This window comes from Leucopleurus acutus (genome assembly GCF_964270905.1).
Source record: "Leucopleurus acutus genome assembly, chromosome: 17".
NCBI classification, from domain to species: Eukaryota; Metazoa; Chordata; class Mammalia; order Artiodactyla; family Delphinidae; genus Leucopleurus; species Leucopleurus acutus.
In genome coordinates, this window is record NC_139159.1 from 42,176,482 (window position 1) to 42,203,818 (window position 27,337).

Consider the following 27,337-nt stretch of genomic DNA (forward strand, 5'->3'; position numbering starts at 1 on the left):
AGTCAAATTCAGAGACAGAAAGTAGAATGGTGGGTGCCAGTGACTGGAGGAAGAGGGGATGGGGAAGTTGTTGCTTAATGGGTATAGTTTCAGATGTGCAAGATGAAAAGGTTCTGGAGGTTGGTTGCACAACAATGTAAATATACTTAACACTACTGAACTGTAGACTAAAAAATGGTTAAGACGGTAAATTTTGTTTTTTTAACCACAAATAAATTTTTTTTAATTTTAAAACTTAAAACATTAAAAAAATTTTTTAGAAGATGCATCAGCATTGTATCTGTCAGTTTTCCAACGTATCAATCAGCTGAAGCAGAGTAGTTTAACACTGTAAGCCCTCTCCAGGGCCACCAGCTCCAACTCTCCAAGTTTTCTCCCTCATACCAAGGCCAAAGTGTCAACGGCCAACTCTTCCACAGTTTTCACTGCCTATTCTTCACCTGGTTCTCTTCTCTCATTTGTTACTTTCAAGACCATTGCTAGTACTTGAGTTTGCATCCTCTTCTCTGGCTCATGAATTTACAGAATGTTTATAAGATCTTGCTCATTACTTCCCAACCTGTCCTTTGAATTTAAAAATACAAATCACATGCATATTTTTTCCATCCTAACTAGCCTTTATACAAAAACCATTTCAAAGATGTTATTTATGGTCTAACAATATAATTGTAATGTCAAGTCTTTTCTTTTTTTCCTTTGGGTATTTTAAATATACACTTACTTTAAAAACTCCACAATAAAATCAGTTTGAAAGGTACTAGTTGGATTAGTCAAGAACTCCAAGTTGTTCAGTATTCATACGCTCACCTACTTTAAAAAAAAACTTGTTTACATGATTGTTTTCTCTATTAGATATGAGCTTCTTGAGGGCAGAAATTGCATCTTATTCATCCTTATATTCCCAAGGCTGTACTACGGTATATGGAACACGATACTTAGAAGACTTACGCTCGTTCCTACATTCTCTGTCTCTGTTTTTGCAATTTCTTTGCACTAAGCAATAAAACTAAACTGGAACTGGTACTGCTTCACACACCCTGATTACTACCATTGCTCTTAAATGAAGCATAGCAATATTTCAGAGCATTTTTTTCTTTGGGACTTCCCTGGTGGCGCAGGGGTTAAGAGTCCGTCTGCCAATGCAGGGGACACGGGTTCAATCCCTGGTCCGGGAAGATCCCACATGCCGCGGAGCAACTAAGCCCGTGCGCCACAACTACTGAGCCTGTGCTCTAGAGCCCGCGTGCCGCAACTGCTGTAGCCCGTGTGCCTAGAGCCCATACTCCGCAACGAGAAGCCACCGCAATGAGAAGCTCATGCACCGCAATGAAGACTAGCCCCCACTCAATGCAACTAGAGAAAGCCCGTGCACAGCAAGGAAGACCCAACACAGCCAAAAATTAATTAAATAAATAAATAAATAAAAGCAATCATTTAAAAGAAAACAACAAATACAGATCATTCTATCAACTCCTTGTGTTATAGATTAAATGTTTTATTTGCAAAGGTATTCTGAGTTTTACATTAATTTCTAAACACCACTTGAAACTTTTCCTGAAATCTCTTAACGTAAAAAAATTTTGCAAATAATACATATACCTATTCTACCAAAGTACTCATAAAACTGATGTTTATTTTTGAAGGTACGTGGTCTTACATACACATCCCCCAGTACCTATCTGGCTCACTTCTGAAATGACTAAAACAGACTGGTAGATCTTTGGAACTCCACTTCCATGGAATAAATTAATAGGATCTCTAATACCATTCAACCTAAAAAGTAGCTTCTTAGCTCTCCATGACGCAAAGGAGAAGTAAAGAATTAGGAGCCAGCCAACCTGGTTTTAAATCCTGTTGCTATCGCTTTCGAGTAGAGTTCCTCAACTTTCTCCATCTGTGAAGTTAGGATAATACCTCCTTTGCTGGACTGAGTGATATATGCCTGGTATTAATTTGCTTCTACATTAATAATTTATTACTTTGGCTGGCCTGAATTACTGGGTACTAACCTAACAAACAAGCAGCAACGGCTCTCTGATATTTCTGAGTTTATATTCAACCTAAAGCTTAAAAAAGAAAATCAAGAAACATATCTATATATGGCCATATATTCTTATTAAGAAACATAATTATTTAAACAATTATTTTTACATATATTGTGTCAGACATTAAGGACAAACTTCAAATTCTATCTAGTGTGAAAAATGCATATTTAGAGAAAATGAGCTTATTAGTTTCAGGATTAAAAGGGGTTTAGGTTACCTTGGGTTTTTGAGGCCATTAGTTATGAAAAATTTCTTCACTTAAATAACAGAATCTTTAGAACTGAGCTTTTCTTCAAGGTTTTCCTAGCAAACAAACTTTCCATTCACTCACAAATAGCTCGACAAAACAGCATTATAAAGGGATGGAATGAGACTCATATACTCCTTTGTTGTTTAAGAGAAGTCTATATTTTCTTTGTTTGTTTGTTTTTTGCAGTACGCGGGCCTCTCACTGTTGTGGCCTCTCCCGTTGCGGAGCACAGGCTCCAGATGCGCAGGCTCAGCGGCCATGGCTCACGGGCCCAGCTGCCCAGCTGCTCTGCGGCATGTGGGATCTTCCCGGACCGGGGCACGAACCCGTGTCCCCTGCATTGGCAGGCGGACTCTCAACCACTGCGCCACCAGGGAAGCCCAGAGAACTCTATATTTTATGCCAGATTATATAGGCTCAGTGTGATATCTCTTGAGGAAAATATGACTATTTTCTCAAAGTATAAACTTCATTTCTGTATATAAAGTACAGATTTTATTAGATGTTTCTGATTTCCAAAATAACAGTATTAGGATATGTCTCATTTTAGGCTTTAAAAAACTGCATAATAAAATAGTGTAAGTAGGTATAAAGCTAAAACACAAAGCACGTATGTATTTCTTTCTAGCGTAAAGGAGAAGAGTGTCATGTTTCTTTCTGAACAGCTAAAAGGTTCCCAAAATTGCACTAGGTCACCCTAGTAAATTAACATGAGTGCCACATGACATTTTAAATTTTTGAGAACACATCTGTTGGACACAACACAAAATGCTAGCTCGAGGTAGTTTACATTTTCAGCGTTAGATAACATTATATTCCTTCCCATGGCAGTGCATCTTTGCAAAACTGGATTTTCAGCAGTTGAAGTAAGTACTACGCAAAAATCATAGTGGAACAGGAATACTGGCAGTGTTCAAGCTGATTCCAAGGTTTGAGAAGTTGTGCAGCAACCACCATTACTTGTTAAATTCTTATTAAGTTGTTTGCACCTAACTGCTTAATAAATGGAATCATTAGGCATTTCTTTTGGCCTGGTGTATTGTGAAAAAACTATAGAAACAGTAAAGGGCAACATGAGCTGAGAAAGTATTGGGGACGTCTGTGGTATATGCAAGAAATACACTAAAACAAAAACGTTATTTCACTGTTCATTTTCTACCTAAGAGATTTTCTAAATAGTCATATAAGAAGGGGAAAAAATATATACAAACATACAAAGTTTTGATTTTTATTGAAATCTTGTGTTAGGTATCAAACAAAATTTGCTTTCTTCAGATAAAAATATTCTCTCAGATGTATCCAGATAACTGCTAAGTCTAAATTGGTCCTCCAATGTCTTGTTTTATTTTTACTGTCCTCATGAAATGTTCATATACACTTAGGATGTTCCAAAAAAAATTTTTTATCGTGTAAAGGACCGTACATGACGACCTCTACCACTGCCTCCACTAACAAACTTTCCTCTTGAGCCTCCACTGCCGCTATTTGCACTTGCCCAGGAAGGCCCCAGTCCCCCACGACCTCTGGAAGCACGGTCACGAGGACTTGGGCGATAGCCTATAAAAGAAAAGAATATAATTTTTAGTTGCAACATCCTTTCCTTTCCCATGACATAAATACTAATCTATACCACCGAGCTCAAACCAAGACAGGGATTACTGTTTGCTCCTTTAAAACCCAAGTGTAAGTTCTGTGAATGTGTTGAAGACCACTGAGTTGTCCACTTTAAATAGGTAAATTGTCTAAACATAAGAATTACATCTCAAATAAAGCTGTTATTTAAAAAATGTCCATTTGGGACTTCCCTGGTAGTCCAATGGTTAAGAATCCGCGCTTTCACTGCAGAGGCACAGGTGTGATCCCTGGTAGGGGAACTAAGATCCCGCATGGTGTGTGGTGCAGCCAAAAAAAAACAAAAAATGTGCATTTGAAACCAAAAGCTACATCTGACCAGAATTTTGGACTTGACATAGGAATGTTTTAGGGGGGGAAAAAAGGTTATATGCTTACATACACAAGACAATACTGTAAACAGAAACAGAATACAGTTGACCCTTGAACAACTCAAGGGTTAATCCAAGTATAATTTATAATTGGCCCTCATATCCAGAGCTTCCTCTGCAACCTCGATTTCAACCAACCATGGATCCTATTTATTGTTAAAAATATCCACATATAAGTGGACAACCCTTGCAGTTCATACCTTCATTGTTCAAGAGTCAACTTATTAAAAAAAAAAAAGTCAACTTATATAATCTACGAAGACATCTCGGTTTACTTTGGTCAAACAGGTACCTTAAGGATTGATTTCCCTTCTTTATTGAACTATTAAAAAACAGCACATCAATATGGAACTACTCATTATACACACACAGTTCAGAATCTAAAATTCTGAGTATTTATACAGAAGATGTACACTGGACACTCACTCACAGAAATAAAATTAAATTGACTTTAGAATTATATGTCTACATTCTAAAATATTCTCTCCCAGAATGAGAATATATGACATTCAACAATCTGAAAAGGAGTCACCTCCCTCTCTCTCAGAAGTATCAAGTAAGAAGAAAGTGTACCTGTAGAACTAAGTGGTCGTAATGGTGGAAGAGGGCCCCTGTTAAAATTGCTCTGGCCTCCACGACTTTCATTGTAAGTTCCTCGAGGAGTATTCTGAGCACTCCAACTGGAACCTCTTGTTCCCTCCCGACGACTGTAGTTTCCTAAACATAGGCAACATGATCAAAATCTACTTTTTCCACAACTTCAACTGGATTAAGGAAGATATGACATGTTTTTCTTAATTTTCAAAAGCAATGGAAGAGAAACTATGAAATTTTGTACACGGAATAAAGGTAGAGTGGCAGCATCATATGTAGTCAGAAGCAGAGGCTCTGGAGCCAGACTGCCAGGGTTCAAATACTGGTTCTGCCACTTATATTTTACGTGTCCTTGTCAGCTAACTGACACGTTTTCTCTTCTATTAAGTGGGGCTACTAAAAGAACCTGTCTCATCGGGTTGATAAGAGTATTACATGCAAAGTGTTTAAAACAGTTCCTAACAAAGTTATGGGTTTATTATTAATGTAAACACCTATGCTCTTTTGCTCCCACCCTCTTAACTCAGAAGCATGAAAACATGTCATCAATCCACTAGTAAAATATAATTTCTGTAAGTTTATATTTTAGAACTCAGACTCTAAAATCTTGAAAAATTTAAAACAGATTAAATATAACATTAGGAAGCAAGTAGATAAGAGAATCAATGGTGAACTACACAGAACAATCCTAAGGGAACTGTTGATAAATACAACTGTGAAAATTATGTATGGATATTATTCAGAAAGGATAAACACAATTCTCAACGTAAAAAGGAAAATAATTAGCCAATACTTCTTTTAAAATCATCGCTAAATATGCAATTAATCAAAAATTAAATTAAAAAATGATTTTTCCTATACAATAAAGGACTTTGCAAATAGTACCATTGGCCTAGAGCCAGATTAACTCTAGTAACAGAAAAATACTTTATCGGAATTGCTTCTAATTGAATATTCTAATATTAGAATAACTCATTAGAAAACATACATAATTCATTACCTTTTGAAGCAGGTGGTGTAAAAAACCTATTCTGACTGTGAAAAGCACCCCGTCCTCCCCGATTGCCTGAAAATCCACCACGAGAAGAAATCTTCTGAGATACTTTGAGTGGCCGTTTCGGTGGGGGTATTCCATCTTGAGGGACCACTTCTTTACTTTCGGCTGCAACAAAGTCATCCACATGCATAGACGGTGGTCTGCTTGTGTTCTGTTTTCTCTGACGAAAAATATCATGGGGTCGTATACCCTGTCCAAATCCTCCCCTGCCCCTTCCTCTTGGTGGTGGCACAACATGAGCTCGTTTGGCAGGTTCAATGTATTCAGATTTTCCACTAAGAAAACAAAAATACTCCATGAAAACTTTCTCCTTTACACATTTCCAGTGAAAATATAAGTCAATCTTTGCAATACTGAAAACTATATATCAATTATTTCTTATCCCAATTTTGTTACTGCAAATATCTCTATGACTTGCCAGGGAAATACAACAAAACTAGCTAAGAATGGTACTCACATTTTATTGATATGACTAACAATTGTTTAAAATAATCCAGTTTGCTCTTTTTCAAACCTTCTGAACTCTCATTAAGTACAACAATATAGTAAGTGTACCAGGTATGTCCTGGCCAAATTACTATCTTTTAAAAAATTCAAGGGCTTCCCTGGTGGCGCAGTGGTTGAGAGTCCACCTGCCGATGCAGGGGACATGGGTTCGTGCCCCAGTCTGGGAAGATCCCACATGCCGTGGAGCGGCTGGGCCCGTGAGCCATGGCCGCTGAGGCTGTGTGTCCGGAGCCTATGCTCCGCAACAGGAGGCCACAACAGTGAGAGGCCCGCGTACCGCAAAAAAAAAAAAAAAAAAAAAAAAAATCAAAACAATATTCATGACTCAAGTATTATGCCAGCTTCCTTTCTCCTTTAATAGTCATGTGTCTATCAAAACATATTAAAATAAATAAGCTTATTTGACCCCAACCAAGATCTTTATTAAAAGAAATTTTACCTTGAAGTTATAAAGGTCTCATGCTTGTGCTTCCCAAGTTTGAACCCTTTAGTAGTCTTGGTTCTTCCTGGAGATGATGGTTCCGACAAAAACGAGCGCTCTAATTCCGAGTGCAAGTCAAAGTCACTACAACATTTTTCAGAGAGCTCAATCAAGTCAACCTTTACCTGCAGTCATAAAAATGAAACAAAACCACAGATGTATCTTAAATGTAACTATTAATGTGACATTACATTTTAAATGTACTATTAACATAACATTTGATTACAGGAATTCTTATCTCCTATAAACTATATTTGAGTCTCATAATAAATCAATGATAGGTCCTTCATCGTTTCAAAACCCAACACCATTGGTAGTTTTAAAAAAAAATACCTTAGGAATTCAGCTGCTTTCATTTGGGGGTGGGGTGGGTAGCATTCCTACTCACAGAAGGGCTATTAGTCTGGGAAACCTCTGCTGTCTGACAAGGATCTCAGTATTTCTCTATATAAAGTAACAATGGAGTATCTCCAGAACTTTTCCAAAATAATCTGAAAATAACATACTCCACAAGCCTTGTATAGTCACTACATATTATAAAAGGATTCTGTGCCACAGATCTCCTAGTTCTATGAATTTAATGAGGTTCCAACCTAAGTCAACTTTCAGAAGAATGAAAATTATGTTTAAGTTTTATTCAAATTAATCAAACCTAAAAGACCAAAAATTTCCCTAAACCCCATAAGGTCATAACCATCATCTCAAGACAGCTGTGATTCAACATAGTTAGAACAAATATTTTCCACCTGTGATGCCAAATATGGTAACCACTAATTACAAGTGCCTACTTAAATTTAAATTAATTAAATCAAAATAAAATTCAATTCCTTAGTCATACTAGCAACATTTCATTGCTCAAAAGTCACATGGGGCTAGTGGCTAACTGGACAGGGCAGATTATAGAACATTTCTCTCACTACAGTTCTAAAGAATCACTGAACAACTTACACTAAAGAAAAAAAATTGTTTAATGCAATTTTAATTCAATTGCATGTGGTATCTTAAAGAAGGAAAAGGAGTTCTCAATACACCAAATACACCTTAAATATGAAGCAAATCATTCTTTTAGTTTTATTGTCCATAATGAATACTAGCATTTTTTGGACCAGGGAATATCCAAATCTATTTCTTTCTTTGAGTATCCACTCTTCTTCTGGAGTACCCTTCCTCTTGATTTACAAATAAATCTGATGTTATTGAAAAAATATATATATTTTTTAAATCAAGAAAAAACAATATATGGTACAATGTGACTGAAATCATCCTCCCTATGAGAATCATTAAACAGACTGCATTAAAATCTTTATACTTTTACCTATTCAGTATTACGTTAAAGAATGTCAATTTGGATTCATACTGTATTATTTTAACAAATATATTTTTTACATTTCCCCAAATTAAGAGCAGATACCACAAGAGAGCAGATTCCTCCCTTTAAACCCAAATATAGGAATTAATTATAATTTTGTGGGATACTATTCTATACCCTACAAATATAAGAAACCAAAGTGCTTCAGAGTACATATGCAAAAATGTGATTTTCCACTCATTCTCAAATATACAGATCACTAACTAGAAAGAGGCAAAACAGGTAGCATAAAAAAACGAAGAGTCCTGGACACCATTAAGTGGGCAACTGACATAAAAATAATGCAGTACTAGTCTCAAGACAGACTTTTAACAGCCATATAATATATAATCTATTTTAGTCCTAACAATAGGCAAAGAAACAAAAACATCAACAGAATTTTTTTCTAAATATTTAGTAATAAAATTACTTATACCAAATCCAGATCTGTATCAATCTCTTCAGCCTGAAATGGAGTGAACCACATAGATTTCAACTGATCATCCATGACATCAGCTAGCACATATGCAGTTCTAGAATACAGAAAGTATTTGTTAAAAAGCAGAATTCCAAAACTAAATATTTTAGCTTAACTTCTAAGTAAAACATGTGAACAGCACAATTAAAAATATTACCCTCTAAAGGTATTAGTAAGATTTGTACTTAAAAATTTGACTCCTTCAAGAAGCTATTTAAGAATTAAGTATTCTTAAAAACCAGTAACTTGGAAATTAATCCTGTTATGACAAATTTTGATCTTTCAATAAAATAAAACAAAAAGCCAAGTTTATAATACTGTACCAATGTGTAATTTTTCTAAATTTAGAGAATAATTTCATCATATTAAATATTCATTATGCTCTAAAAGGACAGTGCTCCAAAGATCAAGAGGCATATCCTCTAGATCAGGGATCAGTAAACTATGACCCCCATTCAGCCAGCCTGTTTTTGTACAGCCTGCAAGCTAGGAATGGTTTGCACATTTTTAAAGCTTTTTTAAAATAAACAAAAGAAACAAGCAAAAAGCTACAGAAGTATATGCAACAGAGACTGAATGTGGCCTGCAAAGTCTAGATTTTTATTATCTAGCCCTTAGAAAAAAATAAGTTGCTGGCCCTCTCTAGATCCCAGCCATTAAATAAACAATATCTATTCAACCACAAAACATTGCTTGTTTTACCTATTGTTAAACAGATTCTGGAGAGATTCTGGAGCTGAAAGTACTGGTTCTACATCCTGGTCACCAAGAGGTAAAGGATCACCCGATGACTCCAGCATCTGCTTAAGTCCAACCACATTGTCTAACAAAGAATCCAGATTGTCATCATCTTTTGAATGCTCCTAGATACAAACAAAAGCAGAATAAGAAGGTGCAGGTAAAACCTGAACATTTATGCCCATCATCTACTGACTCTTTAGTAGAAAAGGTGGTGTTATTTCACTACTAAGAAATTTGGAACACCATCAAGAAATTATCAACTTAACATTAAACATATTAAAATAAAACAAACACCAAAAACGATTGTTGTTACTTCTAAAGAGTGGTAGCAGGGGGCACCCTGCATTCAAACAATAGATAATTCAAAAAGTACTGCCTTCATGTACTCCTTAAAATTCATAATAGTATGGGGACTTCCCTGGTGGCACAGTGGTTAAGAATCCGCCTGCCAATGCAAGGAACACGGATTCAATCCCTGGTCTGGGAAGATCCCACATGCCGTGGAGCAACTAAGCCCACGCGCCACAACTACTGAGCCCATGCGCCGCAACTACTGAAGCCCGCATGCCTAGAGCCCGTGCTCCGCAACAAGAGAAACCACCACAATGAGAAGCCCGCGCACCACAACGGAGAGTAGCCCCCGCTCGCCGCAACTAGAGAAAGCCCGCGCACAGCAACAAAGACCCAATGCAGCCAAAAATAAAACATAACAAAATTTTTTTAAAAATTCATAATAGTATGGAAGACTTCACTCCAAATTATTAATTCAGAGTATAAATACCCGACTGAGAGTTCACTGTTTTAAAAAGTCACTAAGAAAACTTGTACAAGTCAAACTGGGAAGAAAATATGTCTTGGGAATGAGCTCTTCTTATTTTGTTTTGTTTTGTTTTTTTACCAAAACAAGCTTCTCTAGTTCAAGGAACAAATTTTCTGGACTTTCTTCTTTGCTTTGTAGAAGCTGTTTTAACTCTGCAGCATTAATACTCATCGTCCGTGATGGATGAGCTCCCTCTACTTCCATGAGACCACTATCATCTCCACAACATCCCTGTAAATGTCACACACAAGTTAAATTTGAGAGCAGAGAAATTTGCAAAAAATGCTTCCAAACTTACTCAGATATTTAAGACTGCTGCAATCTTCCCCTCAATGTTTTTGTTTTTACATCAGTATGAATGGCTAGTTTTAAGAATTAGTCAGCTCAAAGCTGAAACAAGTTTTCTTTGAGTTAAGACTCACAAAATAAATAGGTAAACACTTGTATTCAAATTACTGGCACCAAGATTTCTCAACAAAAATATCCAATGACAAATACACTGGCACTTGCAGGAAACGTAATACATTAATTGATATTCAAGTTAATAAAATGCCTGCTGTAACAGAGAACTAATGAAAGCTGAATTTGTTTTTCTGGAGATAAGGCAAACAACTAAAGAAAACAGTAACTATCATATTTAAGACTATGTGCGGTCATACAGAAAGTTAACATTTTCTGCTTTAAAAAAGTATGCCACATAGGGCTTCCCTGGTGGCGCAGTGGTTGAGAGTCCGCCTGCCGACGCAGGGGACATGGGTTCGTGCCCCGGTCCGGGAGGATCCCACATGCAGTGGAGCGGCTGGGCCCGTGAGCCATGGCCGCTGAGCCTGCGTGTCCGGAGCCTGTGCTCTGCGACGGAAGAGGCCACAACAGTGAGAGGCCCGCGTACCGCAAAAAAAAAGTATGCCACATAATAAAATGAATATGGGAATGGTGAAAAAAATTCACCAGGCAAAACAAATCTCAGTTCATGACAATAAATCCATCCATATTGTCACATATGAAAGAACACTTAAGTAGTTTCAAATCTTCAGAACACGGCCCTGTTTTAAATGGTTCAACATGAATATTGGTCCTACCAATCCAAATGTAAGAGTCAGTATTTTTAAATTAACAGTAACAATTAAAATTTGTTTGTAGCTCCTACCATTTGTCCTATAACTGGACACATTTCGGTGAAAACTAAATGAAAATTATTCTTCACAGATTCCCGCTCAAACTGATACTGTGCTTGAAGCACACTTGTTCCTTTCAGAAAACACTAGACTGAGGAAGTCATTTACATTGTACTATGGAAGAGAACATACAGTTTTAATAAGAAATTAATAAACCATTATGTCTACAAGGGTTTTAACTGCTCTGTTTGGAGGTAGCAATGAAGACTAGGTTGACGATGGTCTAGTTCATGTTTTATTTTTTAAAAATTAAACTAAATGAGTTAAAAGCAATCAAAATGCACTAACAGACTGTGAACAGTTATCATTAAAGGAACTGTCCCCTACATGTTGTTAAAATGTATGAATTACAGACTAAACTTATTTTATAGAAATAAGTATATTAACCAGAATACAAATTATCAAGGCATCTATCTGACTTCTTTCCTCACTCTTAGTTTTTCATACCACTTTAACCAGAGGTGGTAAGTTCAGTATAGCTGAATCATAAAGTATTATAATGATTATTATTTTTAAACGTCAGGGAAAACAGAAGAAAATCAGTTTTTTAAAAGAGAGGGGGAAAACTATGAACTAATTAAAATATTTGGAATGATGTAAAATTTTCATCTCTACTATCTTGCTTTTTCATTATTATAAACAGAAACAGTTTTAAACAACATAAAATGCATTTTAAATTCTATTCTACCTACTTGTTATTAAAAGTAGTCTTAGAAAATCTAAGGTCAAATTTATCACAATTTGATGTTTTCTATATATACATTACTGTGAGAAGCAATAAAAGAATTTTTAAGGAGATTTTTAAAGCTACACAGTTATTTCAGAAAAATGAAAATTCTATCAAATTTGTGATACCATTTCAAATCTCCTTAATCATTTGTCAAACACTTCAACTATTAAATCATACAAGACACTGTACAATTACACTGGGAAAAAGCTAGTAAGACATGGTCTCTGACCTAAGTGACCTAACAATCAGATAGTGGAGTAGGAAATGGTAAATAGGCATATAAATGATCTATAAAAAGAAATCATTCAATAACATGCTGTGAAGTGTACAGAAAGAAAAGTAATATCAAAAGGCTTCACAAATTGGGATGCATTAAAATAGGCACTAAAAATAGGCACTATAAATAGGCATAGTTTGACCAGGGCGGGGGGTGGGGGGGGTGGGAGAGGGAGAGGGAGAGGGAGAGGGAGAGGGAGAGGGAGAGGGAGAGGGAGAGGGAGAGGGCAACAAACTAAGAGAAGCATGGCCAAGGAGATACATATAGTAGATGAGACTTACGGATGACGGCTCCCAGTAAGGGAGAAGAAGTGTTTGCAAAGGTAACTTTTTGGCCATACAGTGAATAATAGTCTTGAATGTCATGCTAAAAAGTTTGGAATTTATTCTACAGATATGAAAAGGTATTGTAGGGTAGAGTGATATGATCCGATGTCTGCTTTAGGAAGTTATGAACTCACACAAAACTATTTAGAATGTACCAAAGAAGTAAATGTTTGGAAGGAAACTGGAAAGAAGGCTGATACAGTACTCTGCAAGAAAATATCAATAAACAGCTAAGAGTTATACAAAAACTGAATATAAATTCTAGAGTGGAAAAGTACAATGAGTGAAACAAAAAATTCACTAGAGGGACTTCCCTGGCAGTTCAGTGGTTAAGACTTCCCCTTCCAATGCAGGGGTTGTGGGTTTGATCCCTAGTTAGGGAGCTAAGATCCCACATGCCTCTCAGCCAAACAACCAAAACATAAAACAGAAGCATTACTGTAACAAATTCAATAAAGACTTGAAAAATGGTCCACATCAAAAAAAAATCTTTTAAAAGAAGTATTTATTTATTTGGCTGTGTCGAGATCTTTAGCCTGCGGCATGCAAACTCTTAGTTGCAGCATGTGGAATCTAGTTCCCTAACTAGGGATCAGACTCTGGCCCCCTGCATTGGGAGCACAGGGTCTTAGCCACTGGACCACCAGGGAAGTGCCCTCCCCCAAAAAAATCTTTAAAAAAAAAAAATCCACTAGAGGGGCTCAACAGCAGATTTGAGCTGGCAAAAAAAAAAGAATCAGTGAACTTGAAGAGGGTCAACTAAGATTATCCATTTTAACAAACAGAAAGAAAAAAGAATGAAGAACAAGCATAGCCTCAGAGACTTGTGAGGTACCATCAAGAACACCAACACACACATAATAAAGAGTCTCAGAAGAAGAAAGAAAGAGTCAGGAAAGAATATCTAAAGAAATAATGACTGAAAACTATCCAAATATGATGAAAACATTACACTTTGAAGAGGATCAACAACCTCCAAGTAGAATGAACTCAAAGAGATCCACTCGTAGACACATCATGATCAAACTGTCAAAAGCCAAAAAGAAAAAGAGAGAATCTTGAAAGCAGTAAGAGAGAGGTGACTCAACTAATAAAATATTAACAACTGATTTACTGTCAGAAACTACAGAAGGCAGAATGCAGTAGGAAAACATATTCAAAGTGCTGAAAGAAAAACACTATCAACAAAGAATTCTATAACTGACAAAACTATCCTTCAAAAATGAGGGAGAAATAAAGACACTCTCAATTCTTTTTTTTAAGTGAGAGAGAATCTGTCACTAGCAAACCTACTCTACAAAAACTACTAAAAGGAGTCCTGCTGGGTGACATGAAAGGATATTAGACAGTAACCTGAACCCACATGAAGAAACAGTATGTCAGTAAAGGTTAGGTAAAAGGCAGTATAAACGTATTTTTGTTTGTAACTCTTTTCTTCTCCTATCTGAATTAAAAGACAACAGAATAAAGCAATAATAATAAAACTGTGAAGACGGACTCACAATGTATAAAAATGTAATTAGTATGATAACAGCACAGGAACAAAGCTATATTGTAGCAGTTTTTGTATACTACTGAAATTATGTTGGGATTAATCAGAAAGAGACTATTAAATTAAGGTGTTAAATGTAGTATCCAGGGCAACCACTAAGAAAATAACTTCTTTAAAAAAGGTAAAAGAGAGAAAAAGGAAATTAAAACAGCACAGTAGAAAGCATCTGTTTAAAGCAAAAAAAAAAAAAAAAAAGGAGATAAAGAAAAACAAAAAGATATGTAGGAAGTAAAGAGCAAAACAGCAGACATAAATCCTCCCTGTCAATAATTAAACATTAATGGTTTGAATATACCAATCAAAAGGGAAAAATTGGCAGAATGTAAAAAACAAAACAAAACCTGATCCAACTATGCTGTCCATAAGAGACACACTTTAGATTATAAAATACAAACAGGCTCTACGTAAAAGGGTAGGAAAAAATATACTATACAAACAATAACCAAAATAAAGCTAGAGTGGCTATACCAATAATACAAAATAAAAGTTTAGACAAAAGCTATTACTAGAGACAAAGAAGGACATTTGATAACAACAAAAGGGTTGATCCATCAGGAAGATATAACAATTATGAACATATATGCACCTGACAATAGAGCCCGGAGATGCATGAAACAAAAACTGACAGAAGTAAAAGGAGAAAGAGACAATTCAACAATAGTTGGAGACTTCAGCATCCCACTTTCAGCAGTGGATAGAACAACTAGACAGAAAATCAACAAGGAAGCAGAAGGCTTAAACAACTATAAACCAACACTCGTAACAGACCTGTATAGAACATCCCTCCAAATGGCAGCAGAAGACACCTTCCTCTCAACTGCACATGAAACATTCTCCAGGATAGAAAATACCCCTAGGCTGTAAAAGTAGCCTCAATAAATTTAAATGGATTGAAATCATACAAAGTATGGTCTTTGGCCACAATGGAATAAAACTAGAAGTCAGTTACAGAAGGAAATTTGGGAAATTCACAATTATGTGGAAATTAAACACACTCCTAAATAACCAAGGGGCCAAAGAAGAAGAAAAATTAGAAAATATTTGGATATGAACAAAACCAAAAACATGACATACCAAAGGCAGTGCACAGAGGGAAATTTATAGCTGTAAATACTTATATTAATAATGAAGAAAGATCTCAAATCAATCACCTAACCTTCCAAGTTAAGAAACTAGCAAAAGAAAAGTAAATTAACCCCAAAGCAAGTAAAAGGAAGGAAACAATAAAGATTAAAGCAGAAATAAATAAAATAGAGACTAGAAAACAGAAGAAAATCAAAGAAACCAAAATGTGGTTATTTAGAAAGATCAACAAAAGTGACAAACCTTCAGCTAGACTAACAAAAGGGGAGAAAAAAGGAGAGAAGACTTAAATTATTAAAATCAAGAATGAAAAAAGCGCCATCATTAACAACCTTACAGACATAAAAAAAGTTTATAAGGAAATATAAACATTTGTGTGCCATCAAGTTAGTAATGTAGTTAAATGAAGAGAAACAAATTCTTAAAAAGACACAAACTACTGAAACTGACTCAAGAAGATACAGAAAATCTGAACAGATTTATAAGTAAAACTATTTAATTAGTATCAAAAACGCTTCCAACAAGGAAAAGCTCAGGTGGCTTTATTGACGAATTCTACCAAATGTTTAAAGAATTAACAACAATCCTTCACAAACTTCCAAAAAATGAAAGAGGAGAGAATATGTCCTAGCTCACTCTATGAGGCCAAAGATATCACAAGAAAGCTACATACCAATATCCCTATTGACTATATACCCCAAATTCCTCAATAAAGCAAACTGAATCTAGCAACATATCAAAAAGATAGTGCACAACGAACAAGTGGTATTTATTCCAGCAATACAAGGTCAGTTCAGCATGCAAAAAGCAATCAATGTAAAATATAATACAGAGAAAGACAACATGATCATTTATTTCAATAGACACACAGAAAGTATTTAACAATATCCAACACCCTTTTTTATGATAAAAACACTCAGTGAACTAGGAATAGAAGGGAATTTCTTTGACCTGATTAAGGATATCTATGAGTAACCATAGCTAACATTGTATTTAATGGTGAAAGACTGAAAGCCTTCCCCCTAAGATTAGGAACAAGACAAAGATGTCAACTCTTGCTACTTTTATTCAACATGCAATGGAGGTTCTTGAGAGGACAATAAAGCAAGAAAAAGAAATAAAAGGTATCCAAATTGGAAAGGATACCCTCGTATTTAGAAAAGTCTAAGGAAACCACTAAAAACACTTTCAGAACTAATAAACAAGTTCAGCAAGGTTTCAGGACACAATATCAATATATGGAAATCAATTGCATTTCTAAACACTAGCAAAGAACATTCAGAAATGAAATTAAGGAACAATTCCATTTACAACAGCATTTTTTAAATTCCCAATTTAATTAGAGGCATAAACTTAACAAAAGAGGTACAAGACTTACACATTGAAAATTACGAAACATCACAGAAATATAGACAACCTAAATAAATGGAAAGCCACGCCATGTCCATGAATATGAAAACTTAATAGTACTAAGACAGTTATATTTCCAAAATTGACCTACAGATTCAATACAATCCCTATCAAAATCCCAGCAGTCTCTTTGCAGAAATTGACATAGAGACAGAAAAGGAGATTAGTGGTTGCCAGGAGCTAGGGGAAAGAAGTAATGGAGAGTTTCTGTTAATGGGCACACAGAGCTTCTCTGTGGAGTTATGAAAACATTCTGAAATTAGACAGTGGTGATGGTTGCACAATTCTATGAGTATACTAAACCCCACCAAATTGTTTAAAAGGGTGAATTTTATGGGATGTTATGAAAATGTTATGCAAAAAGGAGCAAAAAGGAGAAACCAAGGTAATAGCAGTGAAATACAAAATAAGGAATGAAGTATGAAAGGTTTTGTGAATGAAACTGACACGAATGAGCAGCTGCTGAAGATGGTGAACAAAAGGGGAAAGTTAGCCAGTATTCATGGTTTCTAACTTGATGGTCAGGAAAGATCAATGGTATAAAAGCAGGGCACAGAAAAGATGAACCAAGTGTATGGGGAAAGATAACAAATTTGATTTTTGATATTCAGAGATTCTATCCACCAGAACGCAAGGCTAGACGGGAGAGGGAAACACAGAAGACGGAAAAGGAATCGGGCAGGTTATTAAAAGGGGTAAGATGTACCTCATAGATAGAAATGAAGTGATACATGGGTACATTTTCCTCTGATTAAGGAAGAATACAACAGAGTAGAAAGAACAGGGAAAGAATCTAAGGGAGAGGGAAAGAATTTAGAAATTAAACAGGGTGGTACTGACCTTCTCAATGAAGGAAGTAAGAAAAGCAAATTTATTGATGAGGGATGAATAAAAGCATTAATCAGCAGTCCTGAGGGCCCAGAAGAACCTGGACAGCATGAATGAACACTGGTTAGTGGTTTCTGATTAGAAACTGTTTAACTGATGACATGTTTAAGAAAACTGTCCTGCAACAGGCATGGGTCACGCTCTCACTTGCTCTCTTTCTGCCACCATCTTGGTTCCACGTTCCCCGCACAAAATGCCTGGTGAAGCCACAGAAACCGTCCCTGCTACAGAGCAGGAGTTGCCACAGTCCCAGGGTGAGACAGGGTCTCAAACAGAATCTGACAGTGATGAATCAGTACCAGAGCTTGAGGAACAGGATTCTACACAGGCAACCACACAACAAGCCCAGCTGGCAGCAGCAGCTGAAATCAATGAAGAACCAGTCAGTAAAGCAAAACAGAGCCAGAGTGAAAAGAAGGCACAGAAGGATATGTCCAAACTGGATCTTCGACAGGTTACAGGGGTTACTAGAGTCACTATCCGGAAATCTAAGAATATCCTTTTTGTCAGCACAAAACCAGAAGTATACAAGAGCCTAGCTTCAGATACATACATAGTTTTGGGGGAAGCCAAGATCAAGGATTTATCTCAGCAAGCACAGTTAGCAGCTGCTGAGAAATTCAAAGTTCAAGGTGAAGCTGTCTCAAACATTCAAGAAAACACACAGACTCCAACTGTACAAGAGGAGGAGAGTGAAGAGGAAGAGACTGATGAAACAGGTGCGGAAGTTAAGGACACAGAATTGGTCATGTCACAAGCAAATGTGTCAAGAGCAAAGGCAGTCTGAGCCCTGAAGAACAACAGTAATGATATTGTAAATGCTATTACGAAATTAACAATGTAACCATCTGAAAAGAGGGCCTTTTTTTGGTGTTTCTAAAGAGTAACTGCAGCTGGGTTAGAAATCTGTACTGTTTTTATCATTAATAAAGTTATGGCTTCTTGTTGGATGAAAAAAAGAAAAAAAATCTGTCAAACTGATATTAACAACATGTCACTTAGCATCTGGTAAAACTAATAAGTGGTCTTCCATCAATTAAGACACTAAAATCTCTTTAGAGTAGGTAGCTACAGTCCTACTGTTAAATATACCAATCTTTCAGAATCAAAGCATCTGGTAAGTTTAATCACTTTAATAAACTACATATGACACAGAACAAATAATAATTTGCCAATAAAACTGGCACAACAATAACTACAAACACAACAGGCAGCCAAGAAGGGCTTACTGGAGGAAATATTCTCAGTATAAATTGTATGCCTAAGAGAAATATACTAAACAGTAAATTTAATTTTTTCTTATGAAATCATCACATACATTTATTTTGTTAATACTGTACTATACAGGTCCTCGATAACTCTTTCTAAACAAATCTTAAATATGAGCTGCATTTCTTAAATCAATGTTGACAGAATATCAAACACATAGGATGTTAACAGCCATACACATACACATACACACAGACGCACAAGTATTCTGCAGGCAATACATTTGGACAAAACTGGATTAAATTGCAGTAAAGCAAGTTTCTATTCATCCAGGGCCTTTTAGAGCTTTTAATATACTAATGTGCAGTTGAGCTCCATCTGGGAGACGTTCCCAAACTTATTTGACACTTTTTAAAGGCAGGCCTATTAGTGGCTTCTAGAATTGTGTCCACAATATATACCACAATTTTGATAAATACTAATGAGAGAAATTTTTAATTAGATTTTAACAATAAGATTTTAAAGCTGGGGAAATAATCTTTAATTCGTATCTATGATGGATCCAAAATATTCCAGTATAATAACCTTTACATTCACCCCAAAAATCACAACATCCAAAACAGAGCCAGTAAATGTACAATTAAGTGACACTAAGTAAATATTTGATTAAGAGACTGATAAAATTTGACTATTCTGACTGACTCTAGCAAGGTAACTCAATGTAAAAATGAGGTAAAAAAATAAATGCACTATAGGTAGTATTTTTCTCTCTTTTAAGAAAATGTAAATCATAGAGTATTCACAAATTAATAATGATGCCTAATAAATTAGAGTTCAATAAATTCTACTCTTAAACATCTACTTTTTTGATAAATCAAAACCCCGTATTTAGAGTGGGGTGAGGACACAGAAAAAAACAGTACTGTTAGTTCCAAGTTCCAAAAAACGTTATTCCAAGATATTTTTGAACCCAAGCGATTTTTTTAACATATGTAAAAGTTTATAAACATAAGAAATACCAAATACATATATATACTTACCATTGTATCAGAATTAAGAATTTGTCTCATAAATTCCAAAAATGAAGATGCAAGTTCACCCGTGTCTTTACTAAATGTGCTGACCACTCGTTTCAGTAAACTATGCAGAGCATTACTGTTTTTCCTTAAAGAACTGTAAATAAAGAAAATAGGCAATTTCTTAAAATTTGAGCATATAAATCTAGTATAAGAAATGAACTATCGGGCTTCCCTGGTGGCACAGTGGTTAAGAATCTGCCTGCCAATGCAGGGGACACGGGTTCAAGCCCTGGTCCGGGAAGATCCCACATGCCGCGGAGTGGCTGGGCCCGTGAGCCATGCCGCTGAGCCTGCGCGTCCGGAGCCTGTATTCTGCAACGGGAGAGGCCACAAGAGTGAGAGGCCCGGGTACCGCAAAAAAAAAAAAAAAAAAAAAAAAAAAAAGAAATGAACTATCTCAGGACTTCCCTGGTGGTGCAGTGGTTAAGAATCCACCTGCCAGTGCAGGGAATGCGGGTTTGAGCCCTGGTCTGGGAAGATCCCACATGCCGTCGAGCAGCTGAGCCCGTGTTCCACAACTACTGAGTCTGCACTCTAGAGTCCGTGACCCACAACTACTGAGCCCGTGTGCCACAACTACTGAAGCCCACACACCTAGGGCCCATGCTCTGCAACAAGAGAAGCCACCACAATGAGAAGCTCGTGCACTGCAACAAAGAGTAGCCACCACTTGCCGCAACTAGAGAAAGTCCGCGCACAGCAACAAAGACCCAACACAGCCAAAAATAAACAATAAATTAATTAATTAATTAAAAAAATGAACTATATCAGTTCAGACAGCCTAAAATTTAGTAAAATTAAAATTTTACATTTCAAAAAATGTAAAAAAGTACTTTGGTGTTACCTGTCACACAAACCATTTAACAAAGCATTTTTTATAGTTGATATCTCCTTTTAAAGATAAACTTCAAAAACACTGAAAGAAAAAATTTTCCCCCAATAATAACGCTATAAAACTTAGCAAAATAAACTTGCAGGTTCCCTTTTTTACACTTTTTATAACCTGAGGATTTCTCTAACGTGAGGTTATAGCTGTCTCAAAAGCCTGACCAGAAAGCCTAACTTATGTAACTACAAAGAATGATTAACTTTATGACATTGTAATCTGACAGAAAGAAATTAAGGGTACAGAGTAGGCATCAGCAAACTTTTTATGTAAAGAGCCTGATGATAAATATTCTAGGCTTTATGGGGTTATACACAACTCAATCTGTTTCTCTCTATACAAAACATCAGTCTCAGTCACAACTACTCAACTGCTGATACAGTGGGAAAGCAGCTGCAGACAACACATAAATACTGGCTATGTTCCAAGAAAGGGTGGATTTGGCCTGTGGACCACAATTTACCAACCCCTAATATACAGAGATTTCAGCATAAGAAACAATCACGATATGTATTCAAAATCATGACAATATACAGCCCTGCTAAAATTATTCTATGCATTTACACAGTTCATAGTTGATCAAAAGAAAATTTCAAGATTTGGGTAAAGCAATACAAAAGAGGGAAAGAAGACTCGTGCTCTTGAGAACTTTATAAAATAATAAAATGGACAAGGCACAATGAACAGGAATGATATTAAATACAGAGATAATACAATTAATGGAAAAAGTAAAGGTTCAAAATTGGACTATACCAATTATTAGCCTCTACTTATAACCTTAAGAAAGTGAACCTTACTTATACGGTCTATCAAAAACTGGGGTCCACTACACACCTTTTAGAATGTCTACAATAAAAAAAAAAAACTAGCAATACCAAAATCTGGCATTTTGCTGGTAAACTTGTAGAGAAGTTGTCTATAAAAGGGTAGCACACTGGACTGCTGGGGTGATGGAGATAGCTCTGCATGGAAATGAGATGCTGGACACATGACTCTACTCATTTGTCAAAATCCACAGAACCATGTATTATAAAACATGTGAGGTTACAATGAAAGGGGGAAAGCTAGAATCAACCTTCTGATATTGTATTAGAATCAAAGTATCTGTATGGACTCATTTAAAAAAATACATACATACAGGGACTTCCCTGGTGGTCCAGTGGCTAAGATTCCATGCTCCCAATGCAGGGGGCCCAGGTTCGATCCCTGGTCAGGGAACTAGATCCCACACACCGCAAATAAGAGTTCACATGCCGCAACTAAAGACCCTGAATCCCGCAACTAGACTCCACATGCCTCAACTAAAAGATTCCACATGCTGCAACTAAAGATGCTGCAACTAAGATCCAGCGCAGGCAGGCAGGCAGAAAGACAGAAAGACAGACAGACAGACAGACAGACAGACAGATAGATAGATAAATGGAAAGATATTTTTTTAAGTACATACATAAAATAAGTAGATGAAAAAATAAACGTAGATTTGTGTATATGCATGATTTAGGACACATATATTTCCCAGCTCTAGCCAATAAGAAGAACCAAAATCAGTAACATAAGTTGAACAACAAAATAAATAACAATAGTGTTCAATTATTATACAAGAAAAAAAAGTCCATGAATCCATATTGATATACCCAAATAAGTAAATAAATGAGGGAAAAGTGATGAGTTCTTTCTTACAGAAGGACAATTAAATGAGAAAGGAATGAGAAAAATAGGAAATCACTATTAGAACACCACAGTAATAACTGCCACAGGCCAAGATTCACTGATGGACAGTAAAATGAGTGGACGAAAGTTCTAAGTAGAAATAGGACATTTACGTAGTCTCAAAGTATATTCTTCAAAATGTTTAGTACTTAAAAACGGAAAATTAGTAAGTTTACTGTGCAAAATCCTGCCAGACAGCACCTCAGTCAAGTGACCGAGGTTAATATCATCACTAATACATTATGTATTTCCTGATATGATGTACTCAGAAAGGTACACTGCCTCTGTAGTATCCTTCTCAATAAAGCATAATCTCAATCTAATTATGAGAAAACATAAGACAAAACTAAATTGAGGGACATTCTACAAATGCTCTCCAAAAATGTCAAGGTCATGAAATATGAGGATACAGGAGACAAAGGATACATTAAAACTAAAAGTAAGGTAGGATCCTATCTTGGATCCTGAAACAGAAAAAGAACATTACTAGAAAAACTGGTAAAACCTAAATAAATTCTGTATTTTAGTTAATAGTATTATGCCAAGCTTAGTTTCTTAGTTTTGGTAAATATTCAATGGCTATATAAGACATCAACACAAGGGTAAGCTGGATGAAGGGTATATCTGAACTCTGTACTATTATTTTTGTAATTCTTCTTAAAGTCTAATACTATCTCAAAAAATTTTTTTTCTTGAGTGGGCCCTGCTTCAGGACTAGATGAAAAGTATATAGTGATCTGTTTATTTAAAAAGCCAGATCATACTACACCTCTGCTCAAAACCTTACAATGGCCCTTATAAATAAACCTAGAGGCCCTTGATGATCTGCCCTCCCCACACCTACCCACTACTTCTCTGACCCTAGGCCCTATCATTTTTCTCCTTGCTTACTCACTTTAGGAGCAACCACCATGGCCTCAAGGCTTTTTCTCAGACAAGTTAGGCATGCTATTTGCAATGGCTCTCCCCCAGGATATTAAGGTTTCACTCACCTCCCTCAGTTCTTTGTTCAAGGGCTACCTTCTCTGTGAGGGCTTCCTTGATCGCCTCCCCATACTTCATTTAAATGACAACTCTCACCCTCACTTTGGCACTCACTATCCCTCTGCCCTACTTTATGTTTTTCTGTAACATACTATGTATTTTATTTACATGTTTAGCATCTGTCTACCTCTAACAGAATGAAAGCATCAAGAAGACAGGGCTTTTTTTTTTTTTTAATTAAATCCCCAGCACCTAGAACAGTGTCTGGCCCAGAGAAGAGGGCATTCAATAAATATTTGTGGACAAAATGACTTGTATTCCTTCATAATGTCTACTATGAACCAGGTTTCTAGGTGCTGGTGGGAGTACAGTCAAGCAAATAGTCCCTGTCCTTGTGCAGCTTATATTCTAGTGAGGGAGACAACCAAATAAGCAATAAGTCTATATAATGTAATGTCAAACAGTATAAATACAGTGAAAAATATAAACGGGAATAAGGAATGGGGACACAAAGAACAGGCTATTTTAGACAGGCATTTAGACAGGAAATATATTGATACAGATACCTGAGTGAAGTGAGGAAATAAGTCCTATAAGAATCTAGGGGAAAAGCATTTAGGAAAATAAAAAGTCTGGAGGTAGGAATGAGCCTGACAGGGAGCAAAACTGAGGACAAAAGAGCTATGAGATTAAGTCAAAGAGATAAGCAAGGGTCAGACTGTATAGAGGCTTAAAGATCATTATAGAGTTTGAATTTTATTTGCAGTGCAACAGGAAGCCATCAGAAGGATTTAAGCAAAACAGTGACACATATCTTGTTTTAAGTTTAAAAAGATCAGTCTGAGTGCTAAGAAAATGTATTTTAGGGGGACAATAGTTGAAGTAAGAAGAGAAGATTGGAGGCTACTGCAATGGGTCATGAAAGAAAAGAGTGGACCGGATAGGGGTGGTAACTATGGAGGTGGAGAAGGGTCATCATATTCAGGAGGTATTCTGGAAACATAATGAACTGGACTTACTGATGGACTGGATGTAGGGAGTGAGGAAAAGAGAAGAATCAAGAATCTTGAAGTTTAACATTTACCAGGACAAGCACGACAGAAACATGTTTGAAGCAAGAATATCAAGAGCTCTGGTTTAGCTCAGTTTGGATGCCCATTAGATAGCCAAGTAGAGATGTCAAACAGATACATGGGTTACTTGGAGCTTAGCAGAAAGATCAGAGCTAAAGAAAGAAAAGGGAATAGGTTATGATGACTTACATGAATCTAGCAGAGCCAACGACATCACATATCGTGCTATGGCAGAGGTATGCAAAGGGTATTTGTGAAAGCACCTAACCCAGCTAGGAATGGAGGAATCAAGGAAAGCTTTTTGGTTTTCTTGTATGTGTAATGTATGAGTCTTAAGGGATATAGAGTAAATATCCAGGCAATAGGAAAAAGGACATTCAAGAAGTAAAATTTAAAGACATTGGTGAGAGATTGGGAGGTGGTGGGGGGGGAGAACTTGGATGTTCAGCAGTTGCCATCAACTGAGAGAGAATACAGGAGAATAGACAGACTAAGCAGGTGGAAAAGGTAGCAGCCAGCACCAAGCACAGTAGCTGGAACATAAGTTTTCAACCAATGTTATAAGAATTAATGAGACGTACAAATACATGTTTCCTAATCCTTTCTATCTCGTATTTCTACATACTTCTACAAATTCCAAGGAAAACTATGTAGTAGCCACTATCTCCCTAGTGAAGAAAAAGATGAGGGCATGGAGAAAGAGATGGGAGCAGAAATTACACTTGAGAGACTGAGCAGCATGAGATTTACATCATTTCAAACAAATTTCATCTCAGTCATTCCTCTAGAGAAAAAACACAGAATCAGCACTTTCAGCTTTAGGGTCCCTAATATCACACTACCGTCATCTTTGAAGAACTACAAGTGAATGTACCAACAAAACAAATATCTTAGAGCATGAATTAATGACCCTGGAACAATAAGATTTCCTTGTTAAATACTGCAAGATGCCTGCATTAATATGTCTATCTATTCAATTTATATTTTTAATCCTAAAGATTTTATTATTAGCACTTTTCATTGCTAATGAATCTTTTCCATAAACACGAAATTTCTCCACATGAAAGAAATCATACCTTCAACCTTCTACAACAGCTATGAATTAATAAATATGGGGGGATTTAAATACAAGAGTATATTAAATTAGATAAAGCATTACCTTTTTAAATGAAATAATCCATAATCATGCTCTGCAAGAAACATCATTGTTCTGACACATGTCAGTAAACAGCTGTAACTACTCTCAGAGTTGGCTAGCACAGCCAGGAGACAGTCACAGATTGAGGCCATCAATTCTTTGTTTGGTAGAGAATTGGAGAGCTGCTCCAGTTCAGAAATAGAACCTTCAGAAGAGTTTGGCAAAATTAGTGCAATGTCCTGTGAGGGAGGAGGGGAGTTGGGAAAAAACAATTTTTTTAAATGATTGTCACTATCACTTAGCGTTTTTATTTCTGAAATACACAGCAATTAGTAATTATCAAAAAACTATGGTTACTGTCCCATCCCAAACATAGATTCAAACACATTAAGAACAAAGGAGTTGTTTTGTCCTTCTATAAAGGTTAATACAAGGATACACACCTAAAGAAATAAAGATAAATATGTCGTTTCACAGTATTTTACTTTATGAGACCAACGCCTTACCACTTAGCAACTGTGCCTGACTCACAGTATTCTTATTTTAAAAGAACATCTCCCTGAAAAATTGTTCCTTCTGGATTACACTGAGTGTAATTTCTATCTTCAGATGGTTAGGTTAGTACTTTTGGTACTAAAATATTTTAAATTACTGTATTATTCATTCATTTGAATATTTTTTAATTTATAAAGAAAGTATCAGAGAAATAAATTTTAATAAATATATCCATATTTGAATTAAAAACAACACAAAAAGAAATGGATGGAGCAAAAAAAACATTTAGGCACAGTCTTCCAATATTTTCCTGTAGTTTTTATATACGTTTAAAATTCAAGTTTTTCAATGTCAGCAAGTTTACCTAAAAATAACTAAAAACTCACACTACTCTTTTTATAGAAGTAAAGCAGACATTACAGAAACATTTTTAAGTATGTGTTATCGCCTTTAATCACCTCAACACACTGGAAGCAAGTATTCAACTTGGGTTAGAACTATAAAACAAAGCTTGAATAGAACGGAAATATAATAATGTGAGGCCAGCTAAGAAAGAGGTTTAAGTGATCAGGGCAGCTAGGATGCTAAAGTGTAACTCATCACAGTCATACAACCCAACGTGAATTACATTAACAAACACCGGCTGACTGCACATTCTGAGGTATAAAGACTTAAAATAAGCCTTTTTACCTGGTCCAAAACTGTTTTCTACCAGATCCCCTTTTTGTGAAAACAAGTCACACCAAAAATGTTCCTTCTTGAGTGTTAAATGTAACCAAACTGGGTTTTGGTTAGCTAGAAAAAGGTAATCTTCCATGATGGGATCCTATTAAAAATATTCTGCCTGGAAAAATCATATTTGATTGATTTAGATAGTAGGAGCATTCTGACAAGCTAAAATGCCATTAGGCATAGAAATCTCCAAATATCGCAATAACAATGGGCTCTAAAAGTTAAAACAATTCTCATTAATTCATGGAACTATAAACTGGAAGTCA

At 36.0% G+C, this 27,337-nt stretch overlaps 2 protein-coding genes across 6 annotated transcripts in view; one reads left to right on the plus strand and one right to left on the minus strand.

Annotated features, from left to right (window-relative positions):
* Nucleotides 1–3,458: 3,458 nt before the first annotated feature.
* VIRMA (vir like m6A methyltransferase associated) overlaps nt 3,459–27,337 on the minus strand; it is a 61,975-nt gene continuing 38,096 nt past the window's right edge. For 2 of the 5 annotated variants that reach the window (XM_082858954.1, XM_082858952.1), the window contains exons 16-24: nt 25,866–26,083; nt 20,015–20,147; nt 10,403–10,555; nt 9,466–9,626; nt 8,722–8,818; nt 6,896–7,062; nt 5,893–6,224; nt 4,872–5,015; nt 3,459–3,852 (exon numbers count right to left, since the gene is read on the minus strand). In XM_082858954.1, the coding sequence (XP_082715080.1) occupies nt 3,698–3,852; nt 4,872–5,015; nt 5,893–6,224; nt 6,896–7,062; nt 8,722–8,818; nt 9,466–9,626; nt 10,403–10,555; nt 20,015–20,147; nt 25,866–26,083 (1,560 nt within the window). In that variant the 3' untranslated portion in view covers nt 3,459–3,697. The remainder of the gene's footprint in view (nt 3,853–4,871; nt 5,016–5,892; nt 6,225–6,895; nt 7,063–8,721; nt 8,819–9,465; nt 9,627–10,402; nt 10,556–20,014; nt 20,148–25,865; nt 26,084–27,337) is intronic. The other 3 variants (XM_082858951.1, XM_082858950.1, XM_082858953.1) reach the window with 2 other exon arrangements.
* On the plus strand, nt 17,736–19,058 carry LOC309973863 (nascent polypeptide-associated complex subunit alpha-like). The gene has a single exon (XM_082858320.1). The coding sequence runs from the start codon at nt 17,896–17,898 to the stop codon at nt 18,550–18,552; it is 657 nt and encodes a 218-aa protein (XP_082714446.1). The 5' UTR covers nt 17,736–17,895; the 3' UTR covers nt 18,553–19,058.

Bases quoted from the DNA above. Each gene is read 5' to 3' on its own strand.
- LOC309973863 (XM_082858320.1), top strand. From the start codon at position 17,896: ATGGGTCACGCTCTCACTTGCTCTCTTTCTGCCACCATCTTGGTTCCA.